Genomic DNA, 27,621 nt, shown 5'->3' with positions numbered 1-27,621 from the left:
GCCAAGAACAGGAATCTGAAGTTTCACGAGGCACAAGATCACAGAAACTGAACACTGGGAAGAATCGTCTAGCTCTTTTCCATTCTTGAATCATTTTGTTTTGGTGAGCTTGTGCCTACTTTAGAATCAGAATCATCCATCCATCCATTATCTGTAACCGTTTATCCTGTGCAGGGTCACAGCTGATTATGGGCGAGAGGTGGGGTACACCCTGGACAAGTCGCCAGGCGGTCATCACAGAGCTGACACACAGAGACACACATCCTTTCACATTCACACCTACGGTCAATTTAGAGCCTGAATCAGAATCAAGTTCAGGTACGTTCTGTTCTGACAGGAGTGAAACCTTTTGCTGTTGTAGCCCATATGCTTCAAGGTTCATTCAGTTATGTGTTCTGAGATTCTTTTCTGTTTCGTTTCCTGCGAGCTCAAACCAGTCATCATCAAGGTGTTTCTGCCTGCACAACAGGCCAGCAACAGTCCAACAGCCACTCACTGGATGTTTTTTTTTTTTTACCCCCTTTAAAATTCTTTGCAAACTTTACAAATTGTGGTGCTTAAAAATCCCAGGAAAACAGCAGGAGATACAGTACCATACAAAAGTCTTAGGCATGTGCAAAGAAATGCTTTGAAGCAAAGATGACTTCAAAATGAAACGTTTTTACATAATTAAAGGGGAGTAAACAGTAATATATTTGGCCAATAATAAGTCAACATGGTGTTAGACTTTTGGACCCTGATCTGTGTGTGTGTGTGTGTGTGTGTGTGTGTGTGTGTGTGTGTGTGTACAGTACTCACCATGCACTTTATTTGGAACGCCAATAAAGCAATACAAAAATCATGCAGATACAGGACAAGAGCTTCATGTTCACGTCAAACATCAGAATAAAGAAAAAGTGTGATCTCTGGGTTTTGTTTGTTTGTTTTTCAGTTTTCAATTGTCCAATTTTGGTGAGCCTGTGCCCACTGCAGCCTCAGATTCCTGTTCTTGGCTGACAGAAGTGGAGCCCAACATGGTCTTCTGCTGTTGTAGCTCATCCACCTCAATGTTTTTATGTGTCGTGGATTCTGAGACGCTTTTCTGCTCACCACAGTTATACAGAGTGGTTATCTGAGTTACTGTAGCTTTTCTGTCAGTGAAAAACAGTCTGTTCATTTTTCATTGACCTCTCTTATCAGTAAGGTGTTTCCATCTGCAGAACTGCTGCTCAGTGGATGCTTTTTTTCTTCTTTATTGCACCATTCTGAGTAAACTCTAGAGACTCTCATGTGTGAAAATCCAGGCGATCAGCAGTAATAGAAGTACTTACACTAGGCTTTCTGGCACCAACAATCATACCTCAGTGAAAATCACTGAGAGAGATCATATTTTTTTCCCTCATTCTGATGGCTGGTGTGAACGTTACATGAAGCTGCTGCTGCCTGTACCTTTATGATTTAATTATTAGATAATATGAGAATTGTATATATATATATATATATATATATCATCTCATCTCATTATCTCTAGCCGCTTTATCCTGTTCTACAGGGTCGCAGGCAAGCTGGAGCCTATCCCAGCTGACTACGGGCGAAAGGCGGGGTACACCCTGGACAAGTCGCCAGGTCATCACAGGGCTGACACATAGACACAGACAACCATTCACACTCACGCCTACGGTCAATTTAGAGTCACCAGTTAACCTAACCTGCATGTCTTAGGACTGTGGGGGAAACCGGAGCACCCGGAGGAAACCCACGCGGACAACATGCAAACTCCACACAGAAGGGCCCTCGCCGGCCCCGGGGCTCGAACCCAGGACCTTCTTGCTGTGAGGCGACAGCGCTAACCACTACACCACCGTGCCGCCCATATATATATATATATATATATATATATATATATATATATATATACAATGGTGCTTGAAAGTTTGTGAACCCTTTAGAATTTTCTATATTTCTGTATAAATATGACCTAAAACATCATCAGATTTCACACACGTCCTAAAAGTAGATAAAGAAAACCCAGTTAAACAAATGAGACAAAAATATTATACTTGGTCATTTATTTATTGAGGAAAATTATCCAATATTGCATATCTGTGAGTGGCAAAAGTATGTGAACCTCTAGGATTAGCAGTTCATTTGAAAGTGAAATTAGAGTCAGTTGTTTTCAATCAATGGGATGACAATCAGGTGTGAGTGGGCACCCTGTTTTATTTAAAGAACAGGATCTATCAAAGTCTGATCTTCACAACACGTTTGTGGAAGTGTATCATGGCACGAACAAAAGAGATTTCTGAGGACCTCAGAAAAAGCGTTGTTGATGCTCATCAGGCTGGAAAAGGTTACAAAACCATCTCTAAAGAGTTTGGACTCCACCAATCCACAGTCAGACAGATTGTGTACAAATGAAGGAAATTCAAGACCATTGTTACCCTCCCTAGGAGTGGTCGACCAACAAAGGTCACTCCAAGAGCAAAGCATGTAATAGTCAGCGAGGTCACAAAGGACCCCAGGGTAACTTCTAAGCAACTGAAGGCCTCTCTCACATTGGCTAATGTTCATGTTCATGAATCCACCATCAGGAGAACACTGAACAACAATGGTGTGCATGGCAGGGTTGCAAGGAGAAAGCCACTGCTCTCCAAAAAGAACATTGCTGCTTGTCAGGAGTTTGCTAAAGACCACACAGACAAGCCAGGCTATTGGAAAAATGTTTTGTGGACAGATGAGACCAAAATAGAACTTTTTGGTTTAAATGAGAAGCGTTATGTTTGGAGAAAGGAAAACACTGCATTCCAGCATAAGAACCTTATCCCATCTGTGAAACATGGTGGTGGTAGTATCATGGTTTGGGCCTGTTTTGCTGCATCTTGGCCAGGACGGCTTGCCATCATTGATGGAACAATGAATTCTGAATTATACCAGCGAATTCTAAAGGAAAATGCCAGAACATCTGTCCATGAACTAAATCTCAAGAGAAGGTGGGTCATGCAGCAAGACAACAATCCTAAGCACACAAGTCATTCTACCAAAGAATGGTTAAAGAAGAATAAAGTTAATGTTTTGGAATGGCCAAGTCAAAGTCCTGACCTTAATCCAATGGAAATGTTGTAGAAGGACCTGAAGCGAGCAGTTCATGTGAGGAAACCCACCAACATCCCAGAGTTGAAGCTGTTCTGTTCAGAGGAATGGGCTAAAATTCCTCCAAGCCGGTGTGCAGAACTGATCAACAGTTACTGGAAACATTTAGTTGCAGTTATTGCTGTACAAGGGGGTCACACCAGATACTGAAAGCAAAGGTTCACATACTTTTGCCACTCACAGATATGCAATATTGGATCATTTTTCTCAATAAATAAATGATCAAGTGTAATATTTTCGTCTCATTTGTTTAACTGGGTTCTCTTTATCTACTTTTAGGACTTGTGTGAAAATCTGATGATGTTTTAGGCCATATTTATGCAGAAATATAGAAAATTCTAAAGGGTTCACAAACTTTCAAGCACGACTGTATATATATATGACTATAACATGATGATGATGGGTGGCACGGTGGTGTAGTGGTTAGCACTGTCGCCTCACAGCAAGAAGGTTCTGGGTTCGAGCCCCGGGGCCGACGGGGGCCTTGCTGTGTAGAGTCTGCATGTTCTCCCCGTGTCCATGTGGGTTTCCTCCAGGTGCTCCGGTTTCCCCCACAGTCCAAAGACATGCAGGTTAGGTTAACTGGTGACTCTAAATTGACCGTAGGTGTGAATGTGAGTGTGAATGGTTGTCTGTGTCTATGTGTCAGAACTGTGATGACCTGGCAACTTGTCCAGGGTGTACCCCGCCTTTCACCCGTAGTCAGCTGGGATAGGCTCCAGCTTGCCTGCGACCCTGTAGAACCGGATAAAGCGGCTAGAGATAATGAGATGAGATGACTATAATATGATGATGATGGGCGGCATGGTGGTGTAGTGTTTAGCACTGTCGCCTCACAGCAAGAAGGTCCTGGGTTCAAGCCCTGTGGCCGACAGGGGCCTTTCTGTGTGGAGTTTGCATGTTCTCGCCGTGTCTGCGTGGGTTTCCTCCGGGTGCTCCGGTTTCCCCCACAGTCCAAAGACATGCAGGTTAGGTTAACTGGTGACTCTAAATTGACCGTAGGTATGAATGTGAGTGTGAATGGTTGTGTGTCCATGTGTCAGCCCTGTGATGACCTGGCGACTTGTCCAGGGTGTACCCCGCCTTTCGCCCGTAGTCAGCTGGGATAGGCTCCAGCTTGCCTGCGACCCTGTAGAACAGGATAAAGCGGTTAGACATAATGAGATGAGATAAAATGACTGCAGTTATACTAAGTCGTGTGTAGCTCATGGCGCCCCCTAGAGGTCAGGTGAAAAGGTGCAATGATGATCAGCATAGATATAATTTATTGCGTATTTTTTTAAGTTTTATATTATCTGTAATTTATCTGTCTTTTTTTTTTTTTTTTTTACAATTTTGGTTGATCGATTTCGCCCTTAAAATGTCCGTGATATGATTTTAGACGGGCTGAAACACTTTTAATTTGAATCCTGGTGTATAAATTGTCTGCCTTCACATCCATTTCTCTTTTGAACATCAGCGGCCCCTTCTGATTGGGCCTGGAAACACACTACCGTACTAGGTAGTATGTCAGAGTAGTACGCAGTACACATTTGTGTGGTTTTGGAGCACACTGCTTTCCGTACTGTTTAGTACGGAAGTGTGGGGACTCCCTTGTGGCTTCATTGCGTAAAAGCTAGCAAGCATAGCTACCACAGAAGAGCTAGTGGATTGCGTCAGAAGGACAAAAGCTTTTGTGACAGTGCCGGTATGAAATTTTTATTATTTCACACACACACACAAAAAAAAATAAAATATAAAAAAATAAAATATTTGAGTTAATGTGTCGCGTCAGGCTTCATAAATACCGTTTGTTACAAACGCCTGAGGTTATTTATGTGAGACTAGTATTATCAAGGAGACATGCTAAAGGAGTTAGCATGTCAGTTCTGTCATATTTTAAAGGTTTTAAAAGATTTACAGTGCAGGAAGTCAAGAAAATTTTTCTTAAGAATGCTCCAGCCTTTTTTTTTTTAAATAAAAACAGCAGGTCATTTTATCTTTCTTTGTTATTCGTGTGGTATCTTTTTTGCATAAATAGCAACTGCTAAATACAGATAAAGATCCGTTGCTTAGTTACAGAACGACTGGCTGCTTAAACTAGATAGAAAGGCAGTAGAAAAATGGCAAAACTGTCCTCCATTTGAGCATTATTATTATTTTTCAACCTGAATTAGTCTAATTTTACAGTCTGGGGAGACCCAATAGACAATATGACGCCATTTGAAAGTGATAAAATGCATTTTTGTAGCTCCTCTGATTTAAAATGTTGCTTTAAATGAGGTGGTGTGTATTTGTGACCCGGATTTAGTGTCATGTCTAACAGGCCTCTCAGGGTACTTTTGTCCTTGAAGGCTTTCTCATCATGATCCTCTTGGCAGCAAAAACCACGTGACTTGGGTTCAAGGTTCGCATGATGATCAAGGTTTTTTTTTTCTCCTTTATAAATCTGCAACTACGTATTAACAGAGTGCAGAAATAAATAATTTTGTACTGAAGTAACTTGGTATAGATAGTAAAAGACAAATCTGTTTCGTTTCCCACAGCCCTTGCTGGTAAGGAAGACGAAACCTTTATTTATCACATGCGCACATCAAGCACAGTGAAATTCATCCTCTGCATTTAACACGCATGCGCACGCTCCCGGGGAGCAGTCGGGGGTCAGGTACCTCACTCAAGGCCGCCCCACGTCAGCCTAACTGCATGTCTTTGGACTGTAAGGGAAACCGGAGCACCCGGAGGAAACCCACGCAGACACGGGGAGAACATGCAAACTCCACACAGAAAGGCCCTCGCCGGCCGCTGGGTTCAAACCCGGAACCTTCTTGCTGTGAGGCAACCGTGCTAACCACTAATGATCTGATCTGCACTTCCTCTTTCGCTCTCTGTGAGCATCTAATCCCAAATGATGTAAAATATTACAACAATCACAGCATGTTTTAACCCGAGGTGTGTCCTGTGTTCATGTGCATGATCTGTATTGTCAATCAACATCACACGCATTAAAGCTAGACTGCCTTTCGATTTCATAAAATCAGTGAAATTTAGTTCCTTCGAAAAGACATGTTTAGTTCTGCAATATTTTAAAAAAAAAATTAGGCCATTCTGTGGCTGGGACGTTAATCTGAGGGGTTTTCTGAGCAAATGACGTGCATGAAATCGCTCACTTTGCACAGTCAAGCAGCCAGATGAAGTGCGTATGCGCAGATTTATCACCTTTTGGGTTTTACGGCAGCTGGCACCCACAGTGTTGCATTACTGCCATCTACATTACAGGTTTATCTTGACCGTGCACTGACCGTTGCATCATTCTGTCGCTAAACGAACAGCTGATCATACCAAGGTGCTCGCTGACTGTTGATATTTATTAGTTTGGTCCTGCGTTTCCTTTTCTTTGCATATAAAATGACGTCTTTTCTTCTCGCTTTCTGTTACTGTAGTCAGTATTTCACATTTCATTCGCATCCTCCATTTTCAAGGTCATTTTGTCATTTCAACCATATACAGTACACAGTTAAATTGAAACTGTGATTCCAGTAAGGATTGCTGATCACTGACAAGTGTCTATTGTGACAGGGTCAATACGCTTTAAAAAAAAAAAGGTTATATGCTGAAAATTGTTTTTAATATTTGGGATAGAGGTGTTTGTTTGTGGTGGGTTGGATGCTATGTAAAGTATCTAGTCTTCAGAACCAGTGTTAGAGATTCCTGTTGTCCATGTTGATTGAAGCCTTTACTTTATTAGGTACAATGTCTGTTCCTCCTTCCTACTCTGACCTGGGAAAAGCGGCGAAAGATATCTTTAGCAAGGGCTATGGTAAGAGTATACCTGTAGTATGGGTTTAATTAGAGAATCAAACATTGTGTTTTATGAAACAGCGTTTCTAGCCTGGTCTTGTCTTTTGCTTTGTTTGTAGGCTTTGGAATAGTGAAGTTGGACCTCAAGACCAAGTCGCAGAATGGAGTTGTGAGTTCATCTGATGCCTTTCTTTCCTTTTTACATTTTTGTTTTTCTTTTACCCTTAACCGGATTTCTTATTGCTGCCAACTTCCTTTGTTTTGGTCTTTGAAGCTGATGGCTATAGTGAAGTTTCACCCAGTTCCACATATTCTGTGTTCAAAGATTCATAAGAACTAAATCTGGCTCTGCAGCTGTTAAAATCGTGCTGTTAAAAGTGCTGTACAAATCAAATCGAATTGAATACATGATGCATTTCTTTAAAATTCACATCTTTCTGTAGAACACGTCTGATTGATTTGGCATTCTGCGTATTGTACTAAAATAATGTATGAGTGACCCAGAAGACCCATGTTGAAGAGATGATGAGAGATTTATGTTTTTCCAAGTAAGTGCTGCAGATTGAGGAGATGATAAAATCAGTATTGCAGTTGCGTCTTGTAAAAACACAGACATCACCATTTTAAGTGGTACTACCTCCTACTGTGGGTTATGCACATAATCGCTGATCAGATGACTGGGGGAAAAGAGAATTTTGTAAGCAAAAAAGTAGTGAGAATTTTCTTACATGAAATGTTGCATAATTATTATTGTTTGTGTTTGCTACATCCAATAATAGATGCTTAATATTTTGTGCATTTTATAATTCTTTTATACTTTTGGTATCGATACTGGTAGGTCAAGGTTTTATAAACCAAATTCTTGATAACTTCACTTTTCTGGAATTACTCCTTTTTAATTTTCTTTAGGTGTGGTTTATTTGGTTCAGTCATTCAATTTTCTTTCGTATTTGCCTCCAGGAATTCAACACATCTGGCTCTACTAATATTGACACTGGCAAGGCTGGTGGAAGTTTGGAGACCAAGTACAAGCTGACTGAGCTGGGCCTGGGTCTCAATCAGAAATGGAACACGGACAACACCCTCACTACTGAACTTTCGGTGGAGGACCAGGTCTGAAAAAATTCTTCATTCATTTATTTTGTCAGATTATTCCTAATAACATCTATGGTGTAAAATGATTTGTCTCTCTTGAACAGCTGGCAAAGGGCTTGAAGGTGGCTCTGGACACGTCCTTTGTTCCAAACACAGGGTGAGTGGTTTTCATGAAATCCAGGAACAGTGTCGGAGGTTTGTAGATGGTATTGTGAGGTATGTAATGTATACACTGATCAGCCCTAACATTATGACCACTGACAGGTTAATGTGAAGTGCACATTGATGATCTCATTACAGTGGCACCTGTCAAGGGGTAGGATCTATTAGACAACATGAGAGCAGTCAGTCACTCACTTCTTGAAGTTGATGTGTTGGAAGCAAGAAAAAGGGGCAAGCATGAGGACCTGAGCGATTTTGACCAGAGCTACTGTAGCACAAGCTGCTGAAAAAGTTCATGCTGACACCTTTCTGTTTTAGCCAGCATTAACTTGTTCAGCAGTTTGTGCTACAGTAGCTCTTCTGTGGGATTGGACCATATGGGCTAGCCTTCGTGCCCCATGTGAATCACTGAGCCTTCAACACCCATGACCCTGTCGCCGGTTCACTGGTTGTCCTTTGGATCACTTTTGGTAGGTACTAACCATTGCATATCGAGAACACCCCACAAGATGTACCATTTTGGAGATGCTCAGACCCAGTCATCTAGCCATCACAATTCGGCTCTTGTCAAAGTCGCTCAGATCCAGTGGCGTGCACAGACATTTTGGGGGCAAGTGCTCTGGGGGGAAAAAAGGGTACTTTTTTGCGCATGTGGAATACCTTATTATAAAAGTCTGAGATTTAACCCTCCTCTTGTGTTCGGGTCGCCACTGACCCGTTTTAGTTTTTAAAGGTGTAAAACAACCACTTAATGTTAATTTATTACATCAAGGCTTTTTGACTTTGCCAGGAATCTCTAGTTGAACAAAATAGAAAAAGAAATCTTTGTTTTCCTAAATCTGAAAATGGCCTAGCAAAAAATATAATACTTATGTGCAGTTGTTTCTGTATGCGACGGGCTACTTCACGACAAAATAATTACAGCTTGGGCTTAGAGGGCAAACAATACATTTTCACTCGATTCATGTGTTATCTGGCTGGTGGGGCAGGGGAAGAGCTGACTGACTGCCCGATGTGTTGTCTGCGCTACGACAAGGCCGTGGCTTCCAGGACGCTATGCTGCTGCAACCTCACATTGAATGCACTGCACGCTTGTTCACGTGACAGAGCAAGAGAGACAGAGGTCCGGTGTGTGTGCAGAGGGGGCACACATCGGGACCTTATTTTCACACATGCTTTTAATGCCGCGGCTTTTCTAAAAGATCATGTCGACATTGGCCTCAGTAAACTGTAAAAAAAAAAATTCAAAAGGGCACTTTTTTGGGCAGAGGGGCAGGTGCTTGAGCACCACCTCGTGTCTATCTGTGCACGCCACTGTTCAGATCCTTACACTGGCCCATTTTTCCTGCTTTCAGCACATCAGCTTCAAGAACTGACTCTTCTCTTGCTGCCTAATATATCCCACCCCTTGACAGGTGCCATTGTAATGAGATAATCACTATTATTCACGTCACCTGTCAGAGGTCATAATGTTATGGCTGATTGGTGTATATAAACAAATTGGCATAATTTCCAGGATATGCATAATTCAGTTTTCTTATTCAGCTTCTTGAGTACGTAGTTCCGAATGCGCCCGATATAACATCCTATTGTAAACAAGAGAGCTTTTGGAATTTGTGAATGCAGCCATTGGAACGTGCCAATATAATCAGACATTATTTCAACCATATGAGAGCCTTTAGTATTCAAACACTATTTGTGCCAAATAAAACTGCTTTTTGGACCAAAGTCAAATAACATGCTGAAAAAAAAAAACCCTCCAGAAACTAAAATATTAACTACACGCACAAGATCAGAGTCTAAAACATTGGTTCCCATTACTAGAAGATTCTTACCTTGAAGAGTACACAGTCAACCCAAATTGATTCACTTTTAATAAATTTAGCAACACAGGATGCAAATGGGGGGGGGAGTATTTTCTTCAAAGTATATATGACTAATATATTTACTGATTGCTGAAGCATCATCATATCAGTCCTGCACGTCTCAACATTTACCTTGCTGGCACGAGGAAGCAAATGCAGTTTGACATCTGGATCAGCAAGGCGATTAGAGTGCATTGGCTTGAGGCCCTTAACCAAAGAGATAATGCATTGTTCCCCACAGAGCGCTTTTGTGTGTCGGGGCCTTTAGTTTCATGCTGACGCGCTTTTTTTTTTTTTTTTTTTTTTTTTGCTCGGACACTTGTTGAAAAGTCATGTCAAATTCCTACCTTGCAATGTTTGGGGCATATTTTGAAGTGAAAATCAGTGTTTTGGGCCGGTTTGCTGCCATGATGCACTCAGGCAGACCGGAAATACCCAATCACAATAAACGCCCTCAGTCACTTTGCTTCTACACTGGTACCATGATGCGCCATTGTGTGGGCAAGATTGTTGTTTATGGTTTTTGTATGGTGGGTAAACATCTCCACGTTTCAAACATGCTGAAAAGAGGCGTGAATGGTGCTCAGCGCCCCATGTATTCATATTTGACAGCTAAATGAGAGTAGGACAGAAGAGCCAGAAAGGGAAGAGAAAAGACATGAAACTGAAGATGCTGTTGGCACGGTAACAATACTAGTATCGGTATTATTGCTCAAACATGTTCTAAAAAGTGTTTTAAAGTATTAAGTAGGCCCAAGTATAAAGGTGCTACTCAAGATTGTGGCATTTGTGCAGTAAATGCAGTCTGCGGGGGGTATTATTATTTTTTGATCCCCCGCTCACCGAAAGGCCCGAAGGGGTATTATGTCGTGGCGATGTCCGTCCGTCTTGGGAAGGGTACTCACCTTCTGAAATCAACTCCCCTCTCAATTTTTGGAGGAATTTCACAAAACTTGACATAATTCTTTGTTATAACTCGATAATACGCATATTGCAATTTTGTTCAATTCAGTTGCATTTTACCAGAGTTATGGCATAGTTGCCAGCGGGGGATATTGTGCCCTCAGAGTGCTCGTTTCTAACTGCAACTGAACTCATTTTAAACTTTTTTTTTTCTTTTTAGTGGTGTTCTGGCAGTGGTTCAGGTAATAAAACAGCATTATGTACTACATTGTTATCAGATGATGACTGTTTATTGTTCATGCAAACCCCATGCTGCAAACCACAGCATCACAGACCTCCACTTGTTGTAGCAACCTTTTGCTGTACAAACGCGAAGTCATTTATTATTATTATTATTGTTGCTGCTGCTGCTTCTTCCGTGTTGTTTTTGCTTTGATATTCACGCCAAGGTTTATGCAAACGTAGCGACGTAACTGACGTATACAGCGACGTCATGACGTGGCTTCCCTTAGCACCGCGAGCTATGGAAAAGCAAACTGGTTCTCAGCTGGCTCGCAAGTTGAACGAGTTGTGAACCAGCACCAGCACTGGCCCCGAACCAGCCCTGGAACTGATTTGGTGGAAAAGGGGTATCTGAGAGCACAATATCCCCCACTGGCAACTATGTCATAACTCTGGTAAAATGCAACTGAATTGAATGAAATTGCAATATGTGTATTACCGACATATAACAAAGAATCCTGTTAAGTTTTGTAAAATTCCTCAAAAAAAATTGAGTTGATTTCACAAGCTTCCTGGGACGGACGGATGGACGGACATCGCAACAATACAATCCTCCTTCGGGCCTTTCGGCCAACGGGGGATAAAAACTGACAGTGTCAGTACCACCTTAAAATGCTCCTAAAAGTCATCAGATGCCACCAAATGGGCTCCCCCCCAAAAAAAAAAATTTCCCAGGGGAACCCCCCTCTCATACTGTCCCCCTGCGCACCTTTGACACATCACATGGCCCTGCAGGACAAAAGTTAGGGCTTTATTTTAATCCTAGGGAGAACACTGTAATGATAAACAATTTCAGAAGCTGTGTGTGTATATACACAGTGAGGTCCAAAAGTCAGAGTGCTGACTTTTGAAAATTTTACATTATTTCTCACTTAAAATAGAAATTTTTCTGTTATTGACACCAATTTGAGTGAAATTGAAGAGTCTTTGAAATGTTCTCTTGCTGCTGAGAGGGGAAGTGAATAACACTGGCACCTCTCAAGTTGTGGCATTTCACAACTTGAGAGGTGCCAGTGTTATTCACTTCCCCTGTCAGTAGTCATCGTGTTATGGTATACTGGGTTTGTTGTAGCTAATGTTAGTACGCTGGTGTTATTACTACATTTGTGAATGAAAATAAACGTTATTAGTTTTAGTTACAGCCAGTGTTTGTTTGCTTCGAGACATGTGAAGCCACCACTGTGTTTCAACCTGGTGCTCATGTTCTTGGAGAAGAAGCTAACTGCTGTCTTTTGTGTACAACATAACATGTATAACAGATGGCTGGAATTAGCATCACTTCGACAGGGACTGAGGAAAACATTTCCCTTCTAAGCTAGAGAACATAGATGGCTGTGGCTTCCTCAGGCTTCAACCTTGCACTCTCACAGTGCTTGTGTGAACGCTTCCATCTGCTACACCATTTAGGAGCCGTTTATTGATGATGAAATGGAGAAAAGTTCTTCAGTTGAGACAGTGATAGGCTGGATCGGTATTATTATTATTATAACTAGTTTGTATAGCATGACAATAAAGACAAACTTTGACAGGAAGCTAACTGACTCAGGACTCACTAATATATTCTCTTATTTTTACCATAGCAAGAAGAGCGGCAAGCTGAAGACTGGCTACAAGCGGGACTACATTAATCTGTCCTGCGACGTTGACTTTGAGGGCCCAGTCGTGCATTCCGCAGCAGTTTTGGGCTATGCAGGCTGGTTGGCTGGTTACCAAATGGCATTTGACACAGCTAAGTCCAAACTGGTGCAGAACAACTTTGCTCTTGGCTACAAGGCTGGTGATTTCCAGCTTCACACCAACGTGTAAGTTTCAGGGGCTGAATAAAAGGCATCAAAAATGTTAACATGGCTCATATTTAGTGAAGGCTAATGACATTGTGCAAATCATTTCCAAATTAGCTCTCGTTTCAGTTGATTTATTTTGGGATAAACTTTTAGCTCTCTTAAGCCTAGGTCACAACCGGACGTATTATTTTTTGGCATTTCCCAAATCGCTGCGTTTTTTTTGTTTGTGGAGAAAGACGCACGTTGGCCGTAAGTTTGTCTTGCAACCTGAAAAAACCGTAAGCGCCCGTAGAGTTTGTTTGACATGACAAAGAACCTCTGCGGCCAGTCTACGGCTCGAAAATCAGCACGTCACACGCGCGCCCTCCGTGCGTTTCTTGCGTTTTTTGCACGTAGACCGGCCGTAGGAGCACGTACGGCTGGTTGTGACCGAGGCATTAGTATGAGATGATAAGCAGGCAATTCCTCAATATGACTTTCTTTGGTTCAGAAATGATGGAACCGAGTTTGGAGGCTCGGTCTACCAGAAAGTGAACAATCAGCTGGAGACTGCGGTCACTCTGGCCTGGACTGCTGGCAGCAACAACACACGCTTTGGCATCGCTGCTAAGTACCAGCTGGACAGTGATGCTTCTTTGTCTGTGAGTTAGTGGGCTTGATGTGAACTCATGGTACCACTTATAAATAAGCAGAGACTAAGGCTTGTGAATAAATCTTAAGATCTGTAAAGTCCTTTATCTCTTTGAAAACAGAGCAGTTGAAAGTTTGGCAGTTTTGGTATAGAAGTGTAGATTATTCTGTATGTAATAACCCGAAAATCCTATTCCACCCTAAAACACAATGTATTAGTTTGAATGATTTTAGTGAGTCTGGTACTAATTTAATTGGTTGGCTCCTTCCTTCCCCCCGGCTGTGTGCTGTACTGGTGTCCCAGACAGCATCGAATCGAATTAACATTCGGCCATCCCAAACCGAAGTGGTAACAGTGAGGTTTCGTTGTTGGTGCCGAAAAACAGAGCGAGTGCTTCTTGAAGCAAAGTTGAACTCAAGTTCCAGAGCACAGTGCTGGATGTGATTGGCAACCAACAAGATGTCAAGCATGATTGCTTTGATTGAGGATAAAGCAGATACGCAGAACCTTTATTTTTAAAATAAATTTGAGTGGATAGTATCTCCATCCTTGACTCTTATATGTTGCATAAATGTGAATAAAATATATATATATATATATATATATATATATATATATATATATATATATATGAGTGATTCCACGCTTATGGGTACTGAAATGGGGACATGAACTTATTCACCTAAAACCATTTCTTTTTTTACCATCAGGTCACAAAACATGTAATCTTTAATGAATGATATGTTAAAAGATAACTTAAATTTTCTGAGATGTAATAAAAACATTTATATGCCAAAGTCAAGCCTATGAGTTCCAAAATGATGTCTGTTACATTACTTCTGTTACGATTGTCCATCTCGCGTCTGTTACAAATTAATTACAATCTAGCTATATACCATGTTAATCTTATTGAAAGAATGTGTATGTTTATTCTACTACACATGTTTATTAATTATATTTGCTAAAACATCACCTTCCTATGTTTCAAAAAGTAATTCTACATTGTTAAAATTGAGAATATATATGTCCACAACACTTCTGTTACGTTCTGACTTTGGCATATAAATATGTTTTTATTACATCTCAGAAAATTAAAGTTATCTTTTAACATATCATTCATTAAAGATTACATGTTTTGTGACCTGATGGTAAAAAAAGAAATGGTTTTAGATGAATTTTTAAAAATAAGTTCATGTCCCCATTTCAGTACCCATAAGCGTGGAATCACTCATATATATATTTGAGAGTTAAAATCTACCACAAAGTTGGCATTCGAGCTGCCCCGCTGAGCCAGCCAGCCCTGAGCACGTGACGTCACTGCGGTAACCGGTTTTAAGGCCGAGGCCTTTTACAGCTATAGACCAAAGTCATATAAATAAAAATTTATGGTGAAAGTAAGAAATACCGTTACTGACTTGCTCAACTAAGACTGATTTGACTTCACTGATTGTGGGTTGACCCATTAAAACAGGATAGGCGCTATAACTTATGCAACACATGTACATGCATGCATTTTCACTGATAAAACGTAAAAGGCTAATTAAATAATCAGATGAACTGAGAGAATCACATTCTGAAGCAAATTAAATAATCTTATACCGGTAACTTAAACACACAATACAAGTTAGATGTATTAATCTAAATGCAGGTAAACCTGTTGTTTTGTATCCAAATGAGTCGCTTCTTACCCATCTGTGTTCTCGCTTCTTGAAGGCCGATCTTGCGGCAGATTGTTTTGAAACAATCTAAATTTCAGTTGTTCGTTCAGTTCTCCATTTATACGCTTCTTCCACGTAAGGGCAAGATATTGCTGCTGAGGCAAGCATATCCAGCGGAGAAATCAGACAGCCGGTCCACTCATTCTCCCTTTTCTCCATACGGAGTACTCTGCCGTTACTGCTCGGCTCAGGCAATTACTAAAACCCGGGACGGGATGTCACCGGTTTTAGCAACAACCACGGGGAGGTCACTGCCCGAGCGATATGCCACATCCCGTCCCGTTCCGTCCCGGGTTTTAGCAACAACCCTCGGCTCACGCTCCAGGAGAACTGGTTCAACTGAACTTGCTTTCCTTTTCTTGTAGTTTTCTCATCTCATCTCATTATCTCTAGCCGCTTTATCCTTCTACAGGGTCGCAGGCAAGCTGGAGCCTATCCCAGCTGACTACGGGCGAAAGGCGGGGTACACCCTGGACAAGTCGCCAGGTCATCACAGGGCTGACACATAGACACAGACAACCATTCACACTCACATTCACACCTACGGTCAATTTAGAGCCACCAGTTAACCTAACCTGCATGTCTTTGGACTGTGGGGGAAACCGGAGCACCCGGAGGAAACCCACGCGGACACGGGGAGAACATGCAAACTCCACACAGAAAGGCCCTCGCCGGCCCCGGGGCTCGAACCCAGGACCTTCTTGCTGTGAGGCGACAGCGCTAACCACTACACCACCGTGCCGCCTCTTGTAGTTTTCTTTTCCTTTAATTGTTGATACTGCACCCTCTTTCAATACGGGTTCATAGCCAACACTCCTCAACAGATCAGAGGTCTCGTACGAGTCTTCAGTAAAATGTGCAGAGCAGAGGACAGGCCACAATGTGCCCGTGAACTTCTTGCAAAACGCGTCCAAATTTTTGTAGTTTGAACATTCTTGGGCCACGAATACAACATAAATCCACCTTCTGTCGTGGCACTGCATCCGCCAGCAACACATCTACGGGGCACGGCTATAAATTAGCTCAGAATGGAGGATCGGAGTTGCAGTCAGCTCTGTGTTTTAGTATAGCGTAAATGGCGACGAGACCGATGGACTTCCTGTAGTGACGTCACAGATGTCAATGTCATTCACTCAGACTGCTACCTGTTTGAATCATTTTAATTGTAAAAATTACTGTATTAGATTTATTGTTAATGCTTAAAACTATTCCTATGTCATTCTTGAGGTCTCAAGGCATTTATAAACAAAAAGTGAGGCCATGGTTCTGCGTATCTCCTTTGTTATTAGTATGGATGTTCAGGAGGTGAGAGAGCTGGACAAACTAAAAGACTAAAGTGCTGCCGCACCAGTAGATTAAGACGGAGATGAAACAAGGGCTCTGGCACCACTATCACCATCCTACTGAGTAGTAATTAAATGATAAATTGCTCTGTATGTAAACGTACATGGGCACAGATGGATAGCCAGAACTACATGTATCTTGCCAGTTGGACTTTTCTTTCTAAAGGGGTGTTCACACGGCAACTTTTACTCCGGTGTAGCACCGGGGCTGCCCCGGTAGAGCGTTCACACGGTACAAAGTTATACCGGTGTAGCCCCTGAAAGCTGCTTTAACCGGTGCAAATCTAACCTTGCTCGGGAGGTGGTTTAAGAAATTTACTCCGGAGTAAATGCTAGTTTGCGGGGCAGCACCGATATAAAATGGGACGTCTGAACGCTACAGGGGTAGACTCGCTATGTGTGAGGAGAGTTGATTACATACGGGCATTGCCTAATTTGCATCCTGGTATTTTGCGCTTCCAAAATGGCGAATATCAACAACAACAGAACTGCGTGTCTTCCAGTGTTGCCAGATTGGGCGGTTTTAAGTGCATGTTGGCGGATTTGAACATATTTTGGGCTGGAAAACGTCAGCAGTATCTGGCAACACTGGTGTCTTCATCCACATTGTTTTCCCGGCGCTTGGTGATGCCATGACAACCGGGAAAAGGAAGTACATTTTCACGCATATTTCATTTCCGCATTATTACTATCGTATAGCACGGTCGCAAAAACTGCCGTGTGAACACAAGTGGGCCTGCACCGGTGCTAACACGCTTCTCTCTAGTAAGCAGGTTTGTGACGTGTGAACGCTCCACAAAATTTACACCGGTGTAAGATATATCGCAACAAAATACATCGATGCAAATATGTGCCGTGTGAACACCCCTTAACATTTTGAGTTGAACATTTTCAGTAAATGTCTTGCAGCCTTTCTCAGGAGCCAGCAATTAAGTTCACAATGATTTTATAATGAGGAGGGAATGAAGCTCCTGATAGTTTGTCTCTAATTTTGCACTCCTAGGCCAAGGTGAACAATGCTAGTCTGATTGGAGTTGGTTATACTCAGCGTCTGCGACCAGGTAATAGTTGCATTTATAATCTTTCGCTCAGGTGGTTTAACTGTTTCTTCCAGTTCAAAACATGTGAACTTAACTCAACTCCTCCTGTTCCCCTTACCCCACCTTCCTTATCTTGTTTAGGTGTGAAGCTGACGCTCTCTGCGCTCGTCGACGGCAAGAATTTCAACAGTGGAGGTCATAAAGTTGGACTGGGCTTCGAACTCGAAGCATAAATGCCCACTCCAGTGATATTTATCCTCCATGTTCCATTGTTCTTTGTACACAACACAAGCATTAATCCCATCACGTCACTTGATTGCCGAACGAAGACGTGATAATCGGTGCTGTTTGGAGTGATGCAGTCAACAGTGCTAAATGCTTCCATCCACTAAATAGATGGTCCATTAATGATAGGAATGTTCTGAGGTCTGTGAACTTAAAATATTGTTACAAATAATAATGTTATTAAAAAACACTGCACTACAATCAGGTTTCATGGTGTTTAATGGCAGTCGAAGTTGGTATGGGTTTCGTTGAACTTCCCCCTTTTCGATTACTGAAGATAATGTATTGGAAATGAAGCATTAGCTCTTGTCTTCTGGGAGACTTCGGTATAAAAGTAGGCATGCTATTAGGTTACAGTATATCTTATAGTTGGTACACAATTTTAAACATGTAGAAAAATTCCTTCATCAGTGTCCTACAATAAACGTGAACTGAAAACTGGTGTTAAGAGGAGCAATAAATGCCATTTACTTTGAGTTGAACATGTTCATTCATGTGTATTATTATTCAGACCTGACTCTGTTCTGAAAGTTTACTTCATGTTTTCTCACGACAGCTAAACACTGTGGCGATTTTTCCACACAAAACAAAAAGACCAGCTTATTTTCAGGTTAGACTCTTTTGTTGTATAGCTAAGATAAACAAAAGACCGTCGTTGAAATGACACAGGATCACTACTTAGAGTTGTACTTGTGTATTATATAATTCTGCAATAATAATGTTCATTCAATCCTTCAATAATCATATACATTGGAGCAAAGCAAATTTAGATAACGCAGTAGTTCCTACTGAATTATCAGAATGTACTATGCTGTAAACCAAAAAAAAAAAAAATCACCAAGGCTCTGGTCTGATGTATGCTTTTACAGTGCAAGCTGTGTGTGATCTCGATTCCAGAGCTGTACTAAAAGTACAGATGTTGTAGAGGAACATCTTCCAATATGATGTAAAACAAGAACTTAAAGTGCCATTCCACCATTGGATGTATTCTTTGGCATAAAATACAATATATTTTATGTAGTGCTGTCAAAAATGTCGCGTTATTAACGCGTTAACTTGACTCAATTTTAACGGCGATAATTTTTTTATCGCGAGATTAACGCTCTGTGACATAATGCCACGCCCCGCACAGCCAGAGTCCTCTGCCCTCCCCCGAAGAGCCACGGTGCTCGGCTAAGGTTTCGTTTTCCCATCGGCGGCTCCAGCCCGACTTTGCAGTGGCTGTGACAAGACGCGTTATGCTCTGCAATAAAAAAAAAAAACATTGGTACAACCAGTGTTCGAACTATGCTGATATTTTCAGGGGGCCCCTTTATTCCCTTGGGGGGGTGCTTGCGCTTGTCTCAGAGCGCGGCTCTCCATCGCGCGCTCACTTCGGATATGCAAATGCTTCCCGTTACACACGATTGCTATGTCAATAAACATCATTTTGACAATATTTTAGAGACCCCCCCCCCCCAACATTTCCCAAGTCATGTTTTCAAGGGATCTCATGTCTGTTTCAGGGGATCTCGGATCCCCCGAGTACCCCCGTAGTTCGAACGGTGAGCAAGCCCATTCACTTTTTTATGCTGGTAAGAGAATTACAATGGTTTTTCATGTGACAAAAATGTGCGATTAAATTGCGATTAATCGCGAGTTAACTATGACAGTCGCGACATTAATCGCGATTAAATATTTTAATCGCTTGACAGCACTAATTTTATGACAACATGACTAGACAGAGAAATCTTTTAGCTTCAAAATGATATATCAAACATAATTTTTTGACAACGACAAGTATATTAATTTTGCGACCAAAGTCACCTACCCTTTTAATTTCCGCACGGTAGTGAAACGTGATGTCATCGGCAGGTTCCCCTTCTTGTGTACCACGTCACGTGTGACGTGGCACAGATTATCAGCAATGGCGGATAGAACGCGATTGTCAGCTTCGGAAAAGAAGCGAAGGAAAATAGCAAGTGATGCCCAAAGGAGACGGTCGATGGTGAATATCGGCACAGCAATCGACAAGTGGAAATCGCGTTCTATCCGCCATTGCTGATAATCTGTGCCACGGGGAACCTGCCGATGACATCACGTTTCACTACCGCGTGGAAATTAAAAGGATAGGTGACTTTGGTCGCAAAATTAATATACTTGTCGTTGTCAAAAAATTATGTTTGATATATCATTTTGAAGCTAAAAGATTTCTGTCTAGTCATGTTGTCATAAAATATATTGTATTTTATGCCAAAGAATACATCCAATGGTGGAATGGCGCTTTAAGGCAATCCAGTACATGCTTAACCTGATCTAAAATGGGGGACTGACACCAAGACACAGAGGTACAACTTATTCACATATTCAAAGAGGTTTAACACTGATCCCAAGAAATTCCCCCCCCCAAAATGGTCGAGTTTCAGTACTTCCACTTCAGTTTTGTTTTACTCCTATCTAATGTCACTGAAACCTTTAGCTTTGTAGGTCTGCCCTGAAATATTACACCGATTTCCCCCCCCGAAAGGTCTCTCAGCTAGCTGCACCACCTGAGTTTCTCTTGTAAGAATTTACCATTTGTTGACATTCCATCGTCTGTGCACGCGTAAGAGAGGAATAGTCGTTGACTCTCTGCATTTAACAAAAAAAAAAAATCTAACTTTCTTTAAAATTCAGCATTCATAACATTCCTCTTTAGAGTTGTAAAAACAACAAAACCATGCCAGTCTTTTCCAGATATTGCAGACGAGTACTGATCTTGATGCATCAGTGTATTCCTTAAATATTCTTCTAAAAGTACTCACTCCTGAAAGAGCTCAGCTCACACAGTCTTTGGTTTCACAGAAGATTCACTTTTGCCACCACTTGCTTACATCCAGTGCGTGAAAACTCTCGTTCACCCACGGAATAGTAACCCAGCTCATCTGCTAGTCTTTCTACATGAGAGCGATCTGGGTAAAATCCTTCCCGGGACATCTCGTCGATAAAACATTCCATCACGTGGCTTTTTTCCAAAAGTGTCAGAGGCAGCAACTCCGCCTCCAGCCAAAGCAAGTGGTGCTTTCGGAGATTACGATGCAGCAAATTGTTCAACTCCTTGCTAATGCGCCCTCGGCCTGAAACGGTGATGTTCGTGGAGTTTTGCAGCACAAACTTTGTGATCTCCTCTTGCTCCAGGTTGCTGATAAGGATGTAGATGGCATTCAGATACTCGTTGTTGTCTTTTTTCATGATGAGACTATGCACAGTGTCCAGCAGCTCAATAGGCATGTGCTCTATCTCATCAAAGATGAACAGGGGGATCTTCTCCTCTTCTTCGGCCTGAGTGACCATGTCAGAGACTTGGGAGGTCAGCGTTTCGGCACAGAGTGGGATTTCTCCTTCTGTGGGACAGTGATGGAGCACGAAGTATTGCATGACCAGCTGCTCACCCACCAGAGAACGGAAATGCTGAGCCAATAGCCTACCTATATGGCTCTTTCCTACACCACTGGGGCCAAGAAGAGACACAACCAAAGGTTTACTGTGAACATATGTGGACAAGTAATCTTTTAAATGTCCCAACAGGCCATCAGTTGCTTCCTGTTGTCCGAAAACCTCTCGTTTAAGGGTTTTCTCAAGTCCCTCCAGATCGTATTTGAGCACATGGTCGTCTAGGTTTTCGATGGCATTGTAAACCTGCAAGAAAACCACAACACAGAGCAAAACCAGGCAACTCTTTGCACGGCTCTGCTGCTTGGTCGGCAAGGCTCGGCGGCTACTATTAGGAAACAGGACCCGTGCTTTTTTCCTTCTCTTTTTCTTGCCTACGTTGACGAGACTATTACCATCAACGACATCAAATGTGAAGATCTTAGGGCTGGTGGAGCGCTGATCGCTACGCAGAGACGTTAAATGAACACTGTGCTGGGATATTGACGTTGTCTGCTCCAAGCGGCGCCTTTTCATCGCTTGGTACTTCTGGCGAATTCGTACCACGGCTCGTATGGTCGAAGAGAACTGAGGGAACGTCTTCTCTCCGGTCCCGTTTTCTTTCATCTCTTCTAATTCATCGTCTGAAAACATGGCAGTCAGGTTTTGGTCCTCCATCTGTGAAAACCAAATGGGAGAATGGGTTTGAATCACAACTGATGCATTTTTTTTTTTTATACCCTGTCCACACTAGGGATTTTGTACCGATACAAAACTACTTTCGTACCGCAACACCTGTCCACACTAGCAACTATACCGGTACTGTAGCGGTATAACTGTATTGGTACGAAACCCACAAATGTATGGGTTTCGTACCGGTGCAGTATCGGTACTGTAGCGCCTCGCTGTAGTGTGGACAGATGAAGCGGCTCTGTATCGATACAAATATAATGCGCATGCGCAAAGTCACACACCTCAATCGATGTCTTCGCTGAATAAAATAGTGAAGAACGGAAATTCGTTTGTTTCTTTCTCAACTGCCTCGCGCGTTTTATACGATTCGACTGAATAAATGACCACCAGAAATACAGACTGTACATTGACAACAAAAAGCGCACACACACGTTGTTTCATCCGTACGGAAGCCGCGAGAGGCCGGCCCTTCATATAATCCTTTTTTTTATTCACCTTGTTATCCCGAGATAACGACATAATTAATTCAGAATCTTGAGAAAACAAAACCGTTGTTTCGAGATCTCGAGAAAACAAAACAATTATTCCGTGATCGAGTAAACAGCTGAGAAATGGTTCATTCAGGTGCGCCAAGAGACTTGTGATATGCTGACTTTGGGGCTATTTCTCATTCTGTATAGACGCAACTTTGGTCATTAGAATGTCTGGAATAATCGATCACCTAATAAGGCAATATTTTGATCAGGGGTTGACACAGGGAGAGATTGCATTAAGTCTTTTAATAAGGGATAATTTCAAAATTAGTCCGCGGCACCTCCGCAGAAGACTGGCCCGGCTTCGTCTCTACCGACGGAGATACAGTGATCCAGCTGAGATCATGAAATAATTGTTTTGTTTTCTCGAAATCATGGAACAATTGTTTTGTTTTCTCGAGATCTCGAAATAACGGATGCCATATATTCTCGGAAGGAAGTTACTCGGTAACCACGGAAACATTTCGCGCACGCGCATTCCAACTACCGTGAAAGAAAACCACAAACATTTCTTGCTAGTGTGGACAGATGCACTAAACTGTACCGGTATACTTTGTATCGATACAGTTATACCCTGGGTGCGATTTGCTGGGGGGGATGGGTGGGGATCATCCCCCCCTCTGGTTTTTATCTCTGCTGAAAAAAATCCTTGGGGACAACCCCATCAATAAAACAAACAAACCAAAAAAAAGTTGACATGACAGGCATGTTGTGACACAGTTTTCTATGGTCTACATTGCATTCACTTTCAAAATGACCCGAAAGTGGCAGCTTTGATGTTCACGAACGTCCCCAGCAAATAGACACATTGTAGATAATAACAATATCTTTGCGTTCTCATAGAACGCAAAGATATTGTTATTATCTACAATGTATCAATGTATCTGCAGGGATGCAAACAGTGCGCCTTTTGGCGGATGCCGCCTTTTTCACGGCCGATTTTTTTTTTAGGGGGGGCGTTGGAGTGTCTGATTATAATTTCAAAGTAAATTCTGTATTAAAATTACTAAATAAGCAAATCCGTTACAGTCCATGAAACAGGAAGTATAAGGATGAGAAAAAAAAACAGTTTAAATCGGAAAGCTGCGCACAATGTGAACTGCGCCATCAGAGCAAACTGTTCATTTAGTATTCATGTATTTTAGTGATTTTCGAGTCACTGTCCATTTAATCCGGAAGGAGAGAAACATCACAGCAACGCGACAAGCAATGCGAACTTTGTTGTGTTAGTGTTCGTGTATTTAGTCAGAGAGATAGGAAGATGAATTTACTGTACTATCTCTGGTTTAGTGTTCGTTTTCATTTAGTGTTATTCATTTGATATCATCGGATGTTATTGAGCTGTTAGCCTATTGTTACCTTAATTTTGTGACCTTTCATGATTAAAAAAAAAAAACATCCCCCTTCTGGTTTTTTGACAAATCGCATCCTGGTTATACCACTTTCGTACCGGTATAAGTGTGAACACAGCATTTTACAAACCTGGATAGACTCAAGCTGGAGGTATGACGTAATGGTGTTGGTCCACGCCCCCTAGTGATCTTTCCCCGCCCTGTTTGAGCAAATGTAAACGCAAAAGAAAGTCAGAGGCTAAAAAAAGTAGCAGGAGGAAATGAAACATAAACCGAAAGCCTTTGTCAGTGCTGGAACTCACTTCATGTTTGCCAGGTCGTCATTTTTAACTGCGTTTTTTAGAGAAAGGATAAGACTTGTTTAGGCAGGCACAAGTGTGTGTGTGTGTGTGTGTGATCATACTTATTTGATCAGTCGGTGCTTTATACAAAAGACCTCACTGGCTTGTTGCATTACATATGAAGCAGGTTAGTCCGGTTAATGAACAAATTACAGCAAATGAGAGTCATTTTGGAATAATATCCCATGCATAAGTGTCTCTCTCTCTCTCTCTCTCTCTCACCTGAGGAATGCACGTTTTTCAAAAGAGCTCACGCACTAGACTTGTGCTCTTTCCTCCAGGCTTTCACAAGTTCACCTTTTCCTCCACTGAGATCTCTAACCCTAGTGCACAGCAGATAAAGCTGGTTTCCTTCCTGGAAATCCTGCCCATGTATCAACATGTACTAGTGCATGCAGAATTGCACACATTTCATCCAGTTACTCTGTGTTCTGAACCTGACCATAACAGCTGATCAGTTCAGCCTACCTGGAAAACTGAGTAGTGGTGGTGGTGTCTGCTAGTGCTGTCTGACTAACCACTAAGCCATGGGAAAAAGGAAATCGAAATTGTAGAGACAAAACTGCAAGGGTGCAAAAACTTGTTGCACGCACTCATCCATCCATACGCACAGTTCTCTTACCTTCAGCAGATCACCACAGAGAGGGCTGGGAAAGTCTTCTTAGAGTATACAGACCAGGATAGAAGAAGTCGTACCGTAGCAGACCAGGAAGGAGGCAATTCTTGAATCTTGCCTGACCTCGACTCAACACATTTTCTGAACTCCACCTATCTGCACGCCTCTCCACTAAGCTCCTCCCCCTTCCTCTTCTCCTCCACATCTAACCACAAAGCCAGGGTTGAGTAATGCACTGTATGATTACTGCAAAACTGTTCCAGCCTACTAAATACCAATAATGCTGAGATAAGTTCTGTACAAATCCTCAGATTGCCATAGTAAATAAAAATGACAAACTAGTAAGCTATCATGCATGTCCAAACACACACTTGATGCAAATTCCAGCTCTATTCGACTCATTTCACCCCAAAAGAATCGACTCTTTTGACTCCCTAAGCTGTCTTTGTGATATTTTGACAAATGATAGTTATTTTCATGATTTTGTTAGTTCATATGGCATTACAAATGTGCACTAAAAAACAGTTAAAAAAAATAATTAATATATATTATCCATGGGGGTGGCACGGTGGTGTAGTGGTTAGCGCTGTCGCCTCACAGCAAGAAGGTCTGGGTTCGAGCCCCGTGGCCGGCGAGGGCCTTTCTGTGCGGAGTTTGCATGTTCTCCCCGTGTCCGCGTGGGTTTCCTCCGGGTGCTCCGGTTTCCCCCACAGTCCAAAGACATGCAGGTTAGGTTAACTGGTGACTCTAAATTGACCGTAGGTGTGAATGTGAGTGTGAATGGTTGTCTGTGTCTATGTGTCAGCCCTGTGATGACCTGGCGACTTGTCCAGGGTGTACCCCGCCTTTCGCCCGTAGTCAGCTGGGATAGGCTCCAGCTTGCCTGCGACCCTGTAGAACAGGATAAAGCGGCGAGAGATAATGAGATGAGATGAGATATTATCCATGTTAACGCATTTACGCGGAACCATGGCCTCACTTTTTGCGCTACAAATAGTTTTAAGCACTAACAATGAATCTAATAGAGTCGTTTTTACGATTCAAGTGATTCATACAGAGTACGTAGCAGTCTGAGTGAGTGACCTTGACGTCCGTAACGTCACCGCAGGAAGGCGATCGGTCTCATCGCCATTTCTGCTATACTAAAACACAGAGCTGATTGCAACTCTGATTCTCCATTTTGAGCTAATTTATCGCCATGCTACGTAGAAGTGTTGCCGGCGGGTGCAGCGACACGACAGAAGGTGGATGTATGTGGCATTCGTGGCCCAAGAATGTTCAAACTGCAAAGATTTGGGCACGTTTTGCGAGAAGTTCACGGGCACATTGGGCGCCTACGAAGTGGTCTGTCCTCTGCTCTGCACATTTTACTGAAGACTCATACGGGACCTCTGATCTGTTGAGGAGCGTTAGCTATAAGCCTGTATTGAAAGAGGGTGCAGTATTAACAATTAAATAAAACTACAAGAAAAGGAAAGTATCTCATCTCATCTCATTATCTCTAGCCGCTTTATCCTGTTCGACAGGGTCGCAGGCAAGCTGGAGCCTATCCCAGCTGACTACGGGCGAAAGGCAGGGTACACCCTGGACAAGTCGCCAGGTCATCACAGGGCTGACACATAGACACAGACAACCATTCACACTCACATTCACACCTACGGTCAATTTAGAGTCACCAGTTAACCTAACCTGCATGTCTTTGGACTGTGGGGGAAACCAGAGCACCCAGAGGAAACCCACGCGGACACGGGGAGAACATGCAAACTCCGCACAGAAAGGCCTTCGCCGGCCACAGGGCTCGAACCCGGACCTTCTTGCTGTGAGGTGACAGCGCTAACCACTACACCACCGTGACGCCAAAAGGAAAGTATTTTTTTTTTTTTAAAAGGAAAGTGAGCTTAGTTGCACCAGTTTTCCTGGAGTGAGCCGAGGGTTGCTGGTAAAACACAGGACGTGACATATTGCCCAGGCAGTGATCTCCCCGCAGTTGTTGCTAAAACCGGTGACATCCCGTTCCGTCCTGGGTTTTAGTAATTGCCTGAGCCGAGCAGTAATGGTGGAGTACTCAGTAATGGAGAAAATGGAGAATGAGTGCACCATATGTCTTATTTCTAAACTGGATATTGCTCCCATCTCGCCCTTACGTGGAAGAAGTGAATGAACAGAGAACTGAACGAACAACTGAAAGTCAGATTGTTTCAAAACAATCGGCCACAAGATCGGCCAGAATAAAGGCCAGAATAAAGTTCAATCATTTGTTTATTTTGCTCTTTTCAGAATCAAAACTCGCTCTCTTCCATGCACACGCGCACACACACACACACACACACACACACACACACACACACACACACACACACAAGTCGTCGGGTTCAGGAGAGATCTCTCTTCCTCTGCTCTCTCTCTCTCTTTATATAGGGCGCGGTCACTGGGAAGACACACAAACACAGGTTAATTGACATCAGGTGTAGTGATTCTGCCACTTACCTTCCCTGACTCCGCCCTCCGGTCACAGACCGGCGCTTGACCACGCCCCCGCTGCCACATACCCCCACCACCCGACTCAGGCCAGGCAGCCGTCCGGCCTGCAGCCAACTCCCCCCCACCCCCTTGGCGGGAGAGAAAGTCCGCCACAACCATCTGCGCCCCCGGCCTGTGGATCACCTTGAAGTTAAAGGGTGG

At 42.6% G+C, this 27,621-nt stretch overlaps 2 protein-coding genes across 3 annotated transcripts; one reads left to right on the top strand and one right to left on the bottom strand.

The window, feature by feature from the left end:
• Positions 1–4,710: 4,710 nt before the first annotated feature.
• zgc:56235 (Voltage-dependent anion-selective channel protein 2-like) lies at positions 4,711–18,215 on the top strand. Its single transcript, XM_060909172.1, has 9 exons — positions 4,711–4,816; positions 6,854–6,925; positions 7,026–7,075; positions 7,867–8,019; positions 8,106–8,158; positions 12,794–13,015; positions 13,488–13,638; positions 17,693–17,750; positions 17,871–18,215. Exons 2-9 carry the CDS (start codon positions 6,859–6,861, stop codon positions 17,960–17,962), a joined length of 846 nt encoding a protein of 281 aa, XP_060765155.1. The 5' UTR covers positions 4,711–4,816; positions 6,854–6,858; the 3' UTR covers positions 17,963–18,215.
• A 1,988-nt stretch (positions 18,216–20,203) lies between these two features.
• On the bottom strand, positions 20,204–25,077 carry tor4aa (torsin family 4, member Aa). 2 transcript variants are annotated; one of them, XM_060909364.1, is made up of 3 exons: positions 24,946–25,077; positions 24,113–24,182; positions 20,204–22,082 (listed from the first exon to the last, which is right to left on the bottom strand). In XM_060909364.1, exon 3 carries the CDS (start codon positions 22,080–22,082, stop codon positions 20,832–20,834), a length of 1,251 nt encoding a protein of 416 aa, XP_060765347.1. In that variant the 5' UTR covers positions 24,113–24,182; positions 24,946–25,077; the 3' UTR covers positions 20,204–20,831. The 2 variants fall into 2 exon arrangements, with proteins under 2 accessions (XP_060765347.1, XP_060765348.1); XM_060909365.1 differs by lacking the exon at positions 24,113–24,182.
• Positions 25,078–27,621: the final 2,544 nt, after the last annotated feature.

This window comes from Neoarius graeffei, chromosome 25 (assembly GCF_027579695.1).
Source record: "Neoarius graeffei isolate fNeoGra1 chromosome 25, fNeoGra1.pri, whole genome shotgun sequence".
Taxonomy (NCBI): domain Eukaryota; kingdom Metazoa; phylum Chordata; class Actinopteri; order Siluriformes; family Ariidae; genus Neoarius; species Neoarius graeffei.
Note: the sequence above shows the minus strand (reverse complement) of the source record. Positions and strands in the feature narration are given on the sequence as shown.